Genomic DNA, 12,693 nt, shown 5'->3' on the forward strand with positions numbered 1-12,693 from the left:
TATTGTTTTGTTTACTATTCATATTTAAAAAAAGTTAGTTTGTTTGAGGTTGTGTTATTTTGAAAACCTTGAAATCAAAGTTGTCGGGTGCGCGTCTGGCGATGTCACCCATGATTGCTTTCTTCTTTTCACTGGAGCGCTCTGAGGAGAGTTCATAGAGTGAACAGATGTTGAAGATCAGTGTTTCATCGATAGATTTCTCTTTCTCCTTTTGCATGAGTTGTTCTAGTGTTGCAACGGCACCACTTAGATCGCAGGTGTAGAGCATCGATATACATTTGTTGTTGGCCGCAGCAACGTTGGTTGGATCCAACTTCAAGACACTCTCGAAACACTCGATGGCACGAGGATACTGATCACTAGCAACAGCAAGCAATCCACGATTCATCCAAGAGACAACGGAAATCTCTGGTTCCGGAATCAGACGATCCGCAATCTTGAATATCAAATCGGCATTGTGGATACTACCCATTTGCAAATGAATTCTACCCAATGCCGACAAAATCCATTGGTCTGCTTGTTGTCTATGAATTAAATCCTCCAATATCTTAATAGCCAACAAATAATCCTTATTCTTTTGAATGATAAATGTTATAATTGAAAATATAATTCTACGTTCTCTCAACCTCCAAATTGAAACTAAGCCAACATGAAATAAAACCAATTATTAGTACATCAATAAATATATTTAGCAGATCAATAATAATCTTTAACATACCTGCATTATTATCATTACTATTTTCAAATACTTCAGATTCAGATGGAATTCCACCGTTCAACATGAGTGAGTTGATGTTGGGTGATGACGAAGAGGCATGGAGTGTTGGCGAGAGTGTTGGTGTTAGGAGAGATGTGGAGGTGGTGGAAGCTGTCAGTCCATCCAGTTGCGAGAGATAGATACTCTGTTGCTCTGGTGAGAGAGTATGTTGTTGCTCGGTATCAGCGGTTGTAGCAGCAGTAGCAATGGTTGAAGCAGTCATATGCTGCTGTTGTTGTTGCTGTTGTTGCAATTGCAGTTGTTGTTGCTCTAAATTGGTGATCTCACGTTTACAAATAGCAAGCAGTGCATAGAGTGCATCCAACTGATACTTCTCTACACCGAGGTGACATGCCAACTCTGCCTTGATGATTCTCAGTGAGAACGGTACCATTGTACCTTTGCGATTGGGGAACAACTGTGGATATGCTTCATAGCAATTGACTAAATCACGTATGTCACCAATTCCTTGAATCTCATCGTATGCAACCTTAAAGTTTTTCATCTTTACATGTGCAATCACTCTGCATAACTATTTACAAATATGTTCATTATTAATATTATACAATCTAACTAAATCATAATCATTGTAATTAAAACATACTTTATATTGTAATATAGATTGTGGATTGTTTGTATTTGAAATACACATATCTGCAACTTTGAATACATTATTCCAATTGCCTATTTTCTAAAAGAGTTTGGTTGTTAATTAACATATTAGTTAGAATAAGTTTAAGTTATTTACCATTAATCTTTTTAATGTTATTTCATCACCAACTAAACCTTGTTGTTGTTGTTGTTGTTGTTGCTGGTGTTGTTGTTGTTGTGATTGCATTGATTGTGGTGGTTGATGAAGTGGTGATGTTACAGTTGGTTGTAGTGGCTGTTGGTGTGATCCTATTTGTACAATTGGTGTTGTCGAGAATGATGCTTGTGAAGGTGTGCTATGCAGTGGCGATGGTGCGCCAAGCGGTGAATTCATAATGTCGATAGGTGATGACTGACTACTCAACAGTGTTGCTTGTGATGACGACGATGCAGTTGAACTTGACAATGGTGTTCTAAGAGGTGTTAATGGTTGCTGATGTTGTTGTTGTTGTTGATGTTGTTGTACAGGTATTTGATTGAAAGAAGATGATCTTGGTATATTACTATTACTGTTATTATTAGTATTATTATTAAATGGAGAAGTAGGTGCAGATGTGAAATTTAAAGGTGTAGTAGACGATAGTGTATTGGGTGAACCACTTGTACCTCCACTACCAATGCTATTACCACTTAGATTCAATCCCAAACTTTGATCGGATCTACTATTATTAAAAAGGTTATTAGCAACATTAACCCTTGGTGGTTGTTGTTGTTGTGGTGGTTGGTTGCTCATATTGAGGTTATATATATTAGGTAGATTGCAACCAGGAAAATATCATGATGATGTTTTGAAAAACTGAAAAAAAAATAAAATACTTTGGATAATTCAAATTTGAATTGAAAAAAAAAAATTTATTTGATGTGGCTAACATTGTATTATCAGTATTTGAAATTATTTTAAAATAAATTATATCGACATTACAAGTATCAATATTCCCGGAATTTGGTCTTTGATGAAAAATAATAATACGATTTTATTTATTTCTCAATATTAATTCTCATTCATTATTCTATTAATACAAATATTAAATGATATTTGGGTATTTTTTAACTTCAAAGAGTTCAATAAAATTAGAGAATATGATTCATATTCTGCAGTTTCAAATTCCAATTGATAAAGTTTTAAATATATATAATAAATTATCCAAAATATTAGAATATGTTATATTAAATCAACCTCCGTTTCTAGACAAATTTAGAAAACATAGAGAACTATTATTACTTCTTAAACAAATTTATTTATTTAATTTTCTTCTGGAAACAGAATTTCGAAGTTCCTTAGAAAATTAAAAAATTAAAAAATTAAAAAATTAAAAAAAAAACAATAAATGGATACACATAATTTTTTCAACGCACAATTAATTTTTATAATAAATATCGTTTTTTTTTTTATTTTGTTTGTATATACCTTTTTTTTTTATTTTTTAGTAAATCAATCAATCAATCAGTCAATTGTCATATTTGTACACCAAAACATTATTTATATATATTGAAATTGTTTTTCTTTTTCAGATTAAATGAAAGTTTAATAAAAAAACAGTAGTAATAACCAGTAATAATACTAAAATCATCATATATATATAGATATACACTTACAGGGAGAGAGAGAAGAGCTAACAAACTATCACAATATACAAATAATATAATATAATAATCATACATACTTGTACAAACAAATAAATCACTTTTCGTAACCAACAATTATATATAAACATCTAAACAAAGTTTTTTTTTTTTTTTTTTTTAATTTATTTTTTATTTACATTTGTTAAAATTAATATTCTTTTATTATATACCTAATATACATATATATATATACATACTACATTCACATAAAACATTTATTTTATTACATATGTTTGTTCTTTTACAGTAATATTAATAATCAAAACGTTTGAACAATCTCTTTCTCTTTCTCCTCTTCTCTCAGTTGGTAGTCGACTTGTTGATTGTAAAATATATAGACCAAATTTGATCAATCAATTGTTCCAACATCTTCTGCTGCTGTGTAATTCTACCAACTACACACATACACACAAACAATCTTGCCAAAGCCTTAAACTAACCTCGATCTCGACTTTGAACTTGAGTTTGACCTTATCCTTATCCCTAACCTTAACTTTTCACGCCTTTTACACATAATATTCAATTTTGTATTATTTTTTCCATTTTTAATTTCAACAAACATACATAAAATGAGCAGCGGTAGAGACGACCATCAACAACAGCAGCAACAGAGTTCAACAGGATCTAGACAACAACAGCAGCATCACCATCATCACCACCATCATCACCTTCATCATCATCATCACCATCATAACGGCCTTGACAGCCAACTGTCCAATGTACATAGATCCTTTATGCAAGAGCATATCAATGCTCACACTCAGCATGCTGCATTCCAACTACAAAACTTTGAGAGACTACAGATCTTGAACCAACTCAACCAAATCAATCATATCAATCAACTGAATCACATGAATCAGCTAAATATTCCTGAGTTTCAACAACAGCAGCAACAACAACAACAGCATATCTTGCAGCAGCAACAACAACAGCAACAACAGCAGCAACAACAGCAGCAACAACAACAACAACAGCAGCAGCAGCAACAACAACAATATCCACATATTTATCGTCCACAACAACAACAACAACCTCCAAATTTACCAACACATTCACAGCAGCAACAACAACAATCATCTACAATGCAATCACATCTTCATCAACATCAACAATCACATCAACAACATCAATATCAACAACCTCCACAACCGCATCGAACGACAACAAATATACATGCGCATCCTCATTCTCATCCTCATCAGCAACAACAACAACATCATCATCAGCAACAACAACAGCAGCAGCAGCAAATTAATCGACAACAAGTACCACTCCAACAGAGTCACACTCAAACACATCAAACATTTTCATCGGCAACACCAGTATTGGAGATTCACATGCACATTCACAACCAGAGTGTACTTGGTAATCACAGCAGTGCACCACAACACAATGCACAGTATCTACAGTCACTGGCAGCACAGAACTTGCGTAACCATCAATATTTGAATCAACAACAACAACTGCAGCAGCAGCAGCAACAGCTTCACCATCACCATCATCATCACCACCATCATCATCGATCGTCTTTCCCACCACCAACCACAGTCTACGACGTCGACTCTGACGAATATATACTGGAGAATCATCACAATCATAATCATCATCATCACCCACAAACCTATGAAGAACTCTCTGAACTCCAAGACGTTCCAAGAGGTATTCCACCCGATGAAATCGCCAAACTCAAGCGACAACTCTTTTCAAAAGCTACACAGACCGAAAACAATATTTGTGGAGTAAGTAGTAGCCACTATTAATCATCATCATAATTCTCTAAATGATGTTTCAAAAACTAACTATTCATTGGTTCATTTAGATTTGTTTGGAACAATTCAAAGAAGGTGATAAATTGATTCATTTACCTTGTTCACATCAATACTGTGAGGATGAAATAAAGAAATGGTTTGAAAGTCATAATACTTGTCCAACATGCAGAAGACCATTAAGATAAAGTAGAACTTAATCAAGCAAGAAAATTCATGACTAAATATCTACCAACTTAAGTTCTACAAAAAAAAAAAAGAAAGAAAGAAAACAAGTTTAAATGATGATCTTATTTTACATAAATATAAAAATACATATAGAGACTCAAAAAAAAAAAAGTAAATAAACCAATATTAATTACTTGTTTTTTTTTTTTTTTATAATAATTAAAAAAAAAACTTATTTTTATTTTTTCTCAAAACTTAGCCAAAACCTTGCTCTCATCATTTTCGTGGGATAACAAAACCACAAAACTGCAGATTTTTTATGCAAACATCATCATCGGATAGAAACCATTTAGGAGTTTTTTTTTTTTTGTCTTGTATTTTATTTTTTGTTTTTTTTTGTATTCTTTTTATTAAATTTTTTTTTTTTTTTTTTTATGGATTTTTTTGGTAAATCTTTGGTTTTTTAAACAAAGAGATCTTTTTTTGCTAATATTATAACTATACATAATAAAGAATAATAAAAAAAAGATCTCTTTGTTTTATTGTTTGGAGAGAAAAGAATAGTGGTGCACTTTAGAAAGTAAAGAGTAACTAGCTAATAGTAATAATAGAATAACTAGATTCTTATTTATTCAAGTGTTAGTGTTTCAACAACCAAAGACCTCTTGCCAATTTCATGTTTTAGAGAATTGATTTTCTTTTTTTTACAATTTAATATTTACAAAGGTAATTAATACAACATTATTCATAATCGAAAAACAAAATGATATTTTTTTTTGATAGTGATGTGACCACACAAATAACACCCATTTTTACATGGTTCAGATTTTTTTTTAAATTTATTAAGACCTGAAATTGTTTTTTTAACATTCAATCAATCAATCAAATCATTTGTTTTATAATTATTCTATTTAAAATTCAACACTAAAATAATAAAAATCAAAAATCATCATCATCATCATATTCATAATCATCATCAATATATATATTAATAACATATTTTAATATAATAATGTTCTAATATAGTTTTATTTAAAATTAATTAGATAGATAGATTACATTAAATAATAATAGATTAAATATTAGAGAGAGAGAGAGTAAAAATAAGAAAACATAAAACAACAACAACAGCCAGCCAAACTAACAAAAAAAAAAAAAAAAGAAAAAAAAGAAAAGTGTGTGAGAGAATAACGTTGAAAAGATGATTTCTGAAAATGGAGTTGTTGCCAATGGCACTGAGAATGCACCGACATTCGAAGAGGAGGTCAACGAATCGATTCGTGCCATGTCCGAGCAGTTTGCGCATAGAGACACCAAGGGCACCATCAGAGAGCGTTACTCAAAGAAATACAATGCCGACCTACCAAAGGCAAGCGATGTCTTTGATCTCGACTCGGCACTGCAACTACAGAGCTATTCAGATCATCAGGTGATCACCCACGCCTATTCGAATCTCGACGATGAAGATATCGAAGAGGAACTCGATATGGAGCTTGGCAACAACGACGACGACGACTACGACTATTACGAGGAGGACTACTACGAGGATGAGATGATCGACGATGATATCGACGATGACGACGATCTTCAAGATCATTATGAATACAATAAATATAGCAATAGTCATGGTAAACTACCTATTCCTACTACTGTAAATGGTGGTAGTGGTAGTGGTAATAACAACAATAGTAGTAGTAGTAATAATAGTGGTAATAATAGTAATAATAGAAATAGAAATAAGGTTAATATAAATAATAAAAATAACATCAACAACTACTACTACAACAACTACAACTACAAATACAAACAAGTTACTAAATGTCAATAGTAATAATTCTAAAGGTCTGAATACATCTATTGATAGAGAGTTGGAGGAGTTATCAAGATTGGAAATCAAAATGACACAGAGTTCAAGTAAAATAGGTGATGATCTACTACATCGACATAGTTTTCATCAAAATCAAAATAGTAATAATAATAATAATAATAGTAATAGTAATAATAATAATAGAACACCACCAAATACAACACCACCCAATACATCACCAACTTATACACCAAAGGGTAGTTTTAGAAATAAATCTAAACCAGCTTCTGCCGATTTGGATGATTTACAAATGTTGATTCAAAGTCTGACAAATGATCCACCACCAAATAAACAACAACAACAACAACAACAACAACAACAACAACAACAACAACAACAACAACAACAAAAAGAGATTAATGTTCCACAAAATAATAAGCAACAACAACAACAACCACCAATTGTATTTACAAAGGAAAGACTTTCATCTACACCCAGTGTTGCAGCGTCACCGTCACCATCGAATTTCGGACATTTACAACCAAAGATAATATCTTCACCGATTGTATCAACTTCGGTGCTATCACAATCAGAGTTGGTCGACTCTATTGAATCTACAACCAAGCAGTTACCTACACCTCCATTGACATCGTCCACTGTCACTCCAAAACAAAACAAACAGCTACAAGAACAACCAATTTCAATGACAGTATCTTCTACACCTCCACCCGCTTTAACTCCTTTTATTTCATCACCAACCCCAACTTCAACTTCAACACCAACACCAACACCTACTCCAGTTATTATTGAACAACAAGAACAACAAGAACAACAACAAGTAGTTGAAGAGAATGATTATGAATCATTGAGTGAGAGTAAAGTGATTGTTAATAACAATATAAAGATGTTGATTGAACAGGAACAAGCTAGAAAGCTATCGATCAACTCTGATGACCAATCAAACTCCGATACGAATAGTCGCGAGAATAGTGTGGGTGGAGCTAACGGTGCGAGTGGTGCTTCTCGTTGTCTTTTGGAGATTGGTCTGGAGTACAAGTATCGATTGATGATCGAACAGAATCCAAAGGACTATCAGACACTCATCAAATGGGGAAATCTCATTCACAAAAAGATACGTGAGCAACTCGGTGGAAAATCACTGGATCTGTGTCTGCTCGATTGGAATGAAGATGTCATCCCCATTCCTTCGCAATCGACACAACAACCACCAAACACACCGTTCACCGACAGTCTGCAGACCTATCTCCTAAAGGAACCGCTGTTTGACGCGTGCTCCAAGTACCAACACGCACTGCAAATATCAACGGGTGGCTACACCACCCCGAACATCTCGCTCACCTCTCTGTTGAATTTCAATGTCACCGGAATGAATGGCAGCAACAATCCAATGGATAATCAATCGAATGGAAAGACAGGTAGTGGTGCAAGCAAGTTTAACATTGGACTGAAACACCAACCACCTAATAAACCACTGCCACAACAGCCGACCAAAAGAGATCCGTCAGTGACTGTCTCCAATGGCAATCTCTCAGCATCGACTATCATCTCGACAAACAACAAGCAATCTACCATTGGTGGTACCAACAATGGTGGCAGTGTCAATTCACTTCAGAGAATGTTGCGGTCAGTCTCATTGCCACCTGCACCACCACCTCCACCCATTGAGGATCCATCCTCGCCATGGTCCGATCCATCTCTTTGGATGAGATGGGGTGACTGTCTATTTATCCTATGTACTTATCTTGAATTACCAATGTATAAAGCAACCTGTGAAAAGTTTCATAAAGTAAGTAAAATATTTGTGTGGAGTTTTTCAGAAATTGAGAAACTTCCATTTCCCTGCCTACTAAATTTTAGTATCTGTTACTAATAATATCACATTTCTCTTTGAACATTATTAAAGTGTATTGTATTACTTCAAAAACAACTTCAAGCTATTCAGCAGATACAACCGATCGACGATGAAGTCAAGTTGAAATATCAGAAAACAACAAAACAAATGGCGATCGCGCTCAGAAAGTGGGGTATTGCATTGAGTAGATACTCGCGTAGAATGAAGTGTCAGTTCCTGATGTCAGAGTGGTCAAACGAGGAGAATATTCAAATAGAAGAACTTTGGAAGGTCTTGCATTCTCAGTCCGTACAATCGCTGGGCTACAGTAAGCATATCTATCACTCACCCATCACCACCTACCACCTGGCAACGGCGTATCTGCGTCACGGTGTCACACTCAACCAGTTTGGCGGTGCTCGCGGAGCCATTTTCGCGTTGGTAACAAACGCTTGCGAGCTGTACCGCCAGTGTCTCTCAGACTCTGCATTCGCCAACTCTGAAGAGTCACTCACCATCCTACAACAGGAGCGAACCATTGAGAATTGGGCGCGTGCACTCGACATCCAACTCGCCATCAAACTGATGGAGGAGGAATCCGTTGAGAAGGAGGAAGACGATCTTCACTCGGTCGATGAATATCTCTCGAACTTCTCGAGATTGATACTCATCGATGTCACACCCTCACTCGAAGGAATCGTTTCACTCTGTCTCAACTCTAGACAAGCCATCCAATATAAAGCATTGAATAGTCTGTCGGTGTTGGTACGTTCACCCGAGCTGCAAGACCGTCCCATCATCAACAATCTCAAGGATCATCTTGTCAAAGTGGAGAGCTTTGTTTCGCAGCGTGACGATGCTGAGTCACTGCTCTCACAGCAGAGAACACTGAAGTCGATGCCACCCAAACTACAAGCATACGTACGTATGTCTGGATTGTGCGAAGAGGAGATCATGAAGAACTTTGAAATCGCTTGGAACTCCATATTCTTCCTGACGAAAGATACCATTCCAAACCAACCGATTCCACCCAACTACTATCGATCCAACAAGAAAACGAAAGCTCTCACCAATAAGAAGCGTATGAACTCGGTCAATCAGAATGACGAACCCGAAGAAGTCTTGGTCACCAAAGTCGAACCACTCATTCCCTCACTCCACAGAGCCAAGAGTCAATCCACTCTTATTGTTCCATACAACAGTCAAACTCCTACCAAATTCACCTCTCTAACTCGCTCACAAAGCAAGGAACTCAAACAATATAGATCGGCATCACAACTCAATTTGTCAGGTGAATCAAGTACCAGTGGCAGTAATCATAACAACAACAACAGCAGCAATAATAACAATAGCAGTAGGAATATCGATAAGAGTATAGATAAGAATTGGACATTTACATTACCCTCGACAAGACCAACAAGACGTGCTATTGTGTCGTTGATCACAGGCGAGCCAGATGACCTCCAAAAGATAACGGTATCACGCTACATTCCACCGATGCAAAGAGAGATGCCAAATCCAGAGCCATTACCACGTTGCGACGAGTCCATCTTTGCAAATGGCAATCCTCTCACTCTCTTTAAAGACAAGATCAAACTTGGTACCGGTGCATTTGGTAATGTATTCTATGCGATTCGTCGGTCGGACAATAAACAAGTAGCCATCAAAGTGTTGATGGAGCGAACCAAGCGTGGCAGTCCAATCATCCCTGAACTCTATATCCACAGCTACTGCGACCATCCCAATATCGTTTCCTATTTCGAATCGTACCTATGCAAAGGTCATCTATGGATCATCATGGAGTACTGCGATGGTGGAACGGTGCGTGATCTGCTCCATGAAGACTGGAAAAACAACCAGACACAACAACTACCGAATCCTCTTGAGGAACAACTGATTGCTTACATCACCAAACAACTACTGGAAGGTTTGATCTACCTGCGCTCAAAGGGAATCATTCACAGAGATATCAAATCACGTAATATCCTGCTGACCAGACGTGGAAAGGTGAAGATCGCTGACTTTGGACTGGCGACCACCTGCAGTCTTGGTCGTGGACGTACAAGAATGTGTGGAACCATGGGTAGAATTGCGCCAGAGATCATCAAGAGAGAACCATACGATACTCAAGTCGATATTTTCAGTTTGGGTTGTCTGATGGTCGAACTGGCAGAAGGAACCGTTCCCTATGGAAAAGATACCTCATTGAAATCAATGTTCTATACCGCTACATTGGGTTATAAATTACAAAATCCAGCTAAATTCGTAAGTTTATTAATAATAACTAATTAATAATGCTTAATATTTTTGTTTTATTGACCAAAATATTTATTTTAAATAGTCTCAAGAGTTTGTTGATTTTGTGGATCTTTGTTTGAATAATGATCCATTCGTTCGTCCAGTTCCAGAGATGCTTTTACAACATTCATTTATGCACTGTGCAGACAGAGGAAAGCAAATACTATTAGAAAGATTCAAGAATCAAGACATCAGAAAAGATAATCTACTCAAGAATTTTGTACCATTTTAAAATAATAATATTATTATCATAACAGCCATTTTGTCGACTGGCGCCTCCAAACTTTCATCCAAAGGATACCAAGAATTTTTATTTTTTTATTGGTTATCCGAATCAATAATATATAAATTAATAAAATTAATATTGTAATAAAAATTAATATACCCCAACAATAATAATTAATCAACTTCAACAAAACCCTCAGCAACGACAAAACAACAACAAAAAACCCCCTCATCACCAATTTATACAATTGTATTGTAATTTATAATAAAAAATTTATTTATAAATAGATATTCATTTGTTTGTGCTTGTCGACATTCCATCCTATTTTAATAGTTAGTGATTCTTGAAAATGAGGTGAATTGCGAAGTGTTATGAAGTTGTTTCGTTCGGGTAAAAAGAAAGAATTCTCGGGTTTATAATTAAATTCTTAGATGAACAGTTGAAATAAATATCAAAAAAAACAAAAGTATCTCCTACAATATCAAAACCCACTTTTTTGTTATTGGTTAGAAATTATTTTGTAGGTGTTGTTGCTTTGTGGTTGTTTTAGTGTGAACAGTTCAGGATGGGGCAATAAAATAAATCCAGAATGAGTTTCAGATGGTACCAATAATGAATCTTCTTGTTTTTTATTAATATTTTATATTTTCTAAAATCAATCATGATTTGATTCTCTCAATAAAAAGAAACCAAAAACAATTGTATTATAAGCAAAACATTTAAAAATAAACTAACCCATTTTATATTATATGGGCACTTCATTTCACCCATTTACCCATTTCTCGAGGCAACTCACTGCAATTGAGATTCAGATATCATTTTGCAAGGGTTTAAGTTTTAATAAAAGATTTTGTTTTGTTTTTTTGTTTTGTTTTTACCTATCTTTGATATGATGCTAGTCGTTATAATGATTTATAGATATTTAAATAAAAAAAGAAAATTAATGTAGTTTTGCAAATTTTATTCGTTTATGGACCTATATTACTGCTGGTATCATTCTACCTTAAAAAAAAAAAAAAAAAAAATGAAAATTGACCCGAATGGATTTATTTTCGGCATCTCTAAACAATGTCTAAAAATTTCACAATGTTCGAAGGTACTCGAGGTAAGTTATTGGGCGCTTCGAAAAAACAAAAAAATTGACCCACTCTCGCATGATTCTGACCTTTTGTAAAAAAACTAAAAACAATAAAAGATGATGTGGTTCTGAAGAAAAATGATCACCATTTTCACAATTTTTGATGAGAAAACTTTTTTTTTTTGTTTTTGCACAGACTTTGACTCATCACTCACTATTGGGATTTTAAAGAAGAGTTGGTAGCGTGGGGATATGATGTTGTTGGTTTTTGATCATTTTTGTCAAGGTATCTCGTCTCATGTGTGTGTTGGTGGGTGAGGTTTAGATTTTTCATTTGAACAATTGTATTTGATGAATTTCGATTACATGATTGTTTAGTCTGGGATTAGAGTGGCGGTAGACCCCCCTACAACATGAGAGCAAGCCAACAACCACTCAATTTCCATTCACTTAATTTGCAGAAC

General features: G+C 34.8%; 4 protein-coding genes across 4 annotated transcripts; 3 read left to right on the forward strand and 1 right to left on the reverse strand.

Moving 5' to 3' along the window:
• Positions 1-34: 34 nt before the first annotated feature.
• On the reverse strand, positions 35-2,141 carry PPL_04664 (tetratricopeptide repeat protein; the record flags this gene model as incomplete). Its single annotated transcript, XM_020575563.1, has 4 exons — positions 35-639; positions 719-1,289; positions 1,362-1,448; positions 1,506-2,141. 4 exons carry the CDS (start codon positions 2,139-2,141, stop codon positions 35-37), a joined length of 1,899 nt encoding a protein of 632 aa, XP_020434358.1.
• A 1,462-nt stretch (positions 2,142-3,603) lies between these two features.
• PPL_04665 (uncharacterized protein) lies at positions 3,604-6,047 on the forward strand (the record flags this gene model as incomplete). Its single annotated transcript, XM_020575564.1, has 4 exons — positions 3,604-4,773; positions 4,854-4,939; positions 5,606-5,694; positions 6,043-6,047. 4 exons carry the CDS (start codon positions 3,604-3,606, stop codon positions 6,045-6,047), a joined length of 1,350 nt encoding a protein of 449 aa, XP_020434359.1.
• A 122-nt stretch (positions 6,048-6,169) lies between these two features.
• On the forward strand, positions 6,170-6,796 carry PPL_04666 (uncharacterized protein; the record flags this gene model as incomplete). Its single annotated transcript, XM_020575565.1, has 1 exon — positions 6,170-6,796. The coding sequence occupies one exon, from the start codon at positions 6,170-6,172 to the stop codon at positions 6,794-6,796; it is 627 nt and encodes a 208-aa protein (XP_020434360.1).
• A 70-nt stretch (positions 6,797-6,866) lies between these two features.
• On the forward strand, positions 6,867-11,157 carry PPL_04667 (STE family serine/threonine-protein kinase; the record flags this gene model as incomplete). The annotated part of the gene is made up of 3 exons (XM_020575566.1): positions 6,867-8,582; positions 8,700-10,892; positions 10,969-11,157. The coding sequence occupies 3 exons, from the start codon at positions 6,867-6,869 to the stop codon at positions 11,155-11,157; spliced, it is 4,098 nt and encodes a 1,365-aa protein (XP_020434361.1).
• Between the last annotated feature and the right edge of the window lie 1,536 nt (positions 11,158-12,693).

The sequence above is a fragment of the Heterostelium album genome (genome assembly GCF_000004825.1).
Source record: "Heterostelium album PN500 unplaced genomic scaffold PPL_scaffold4, whole genome shotgun sequence".
Taxonomy (NCBI): Eukaryota; Evosea; class Eumycetozoa; order Acytosteliales; family Acytosteliaceae; genus Heterostelium; species Heterostelium album.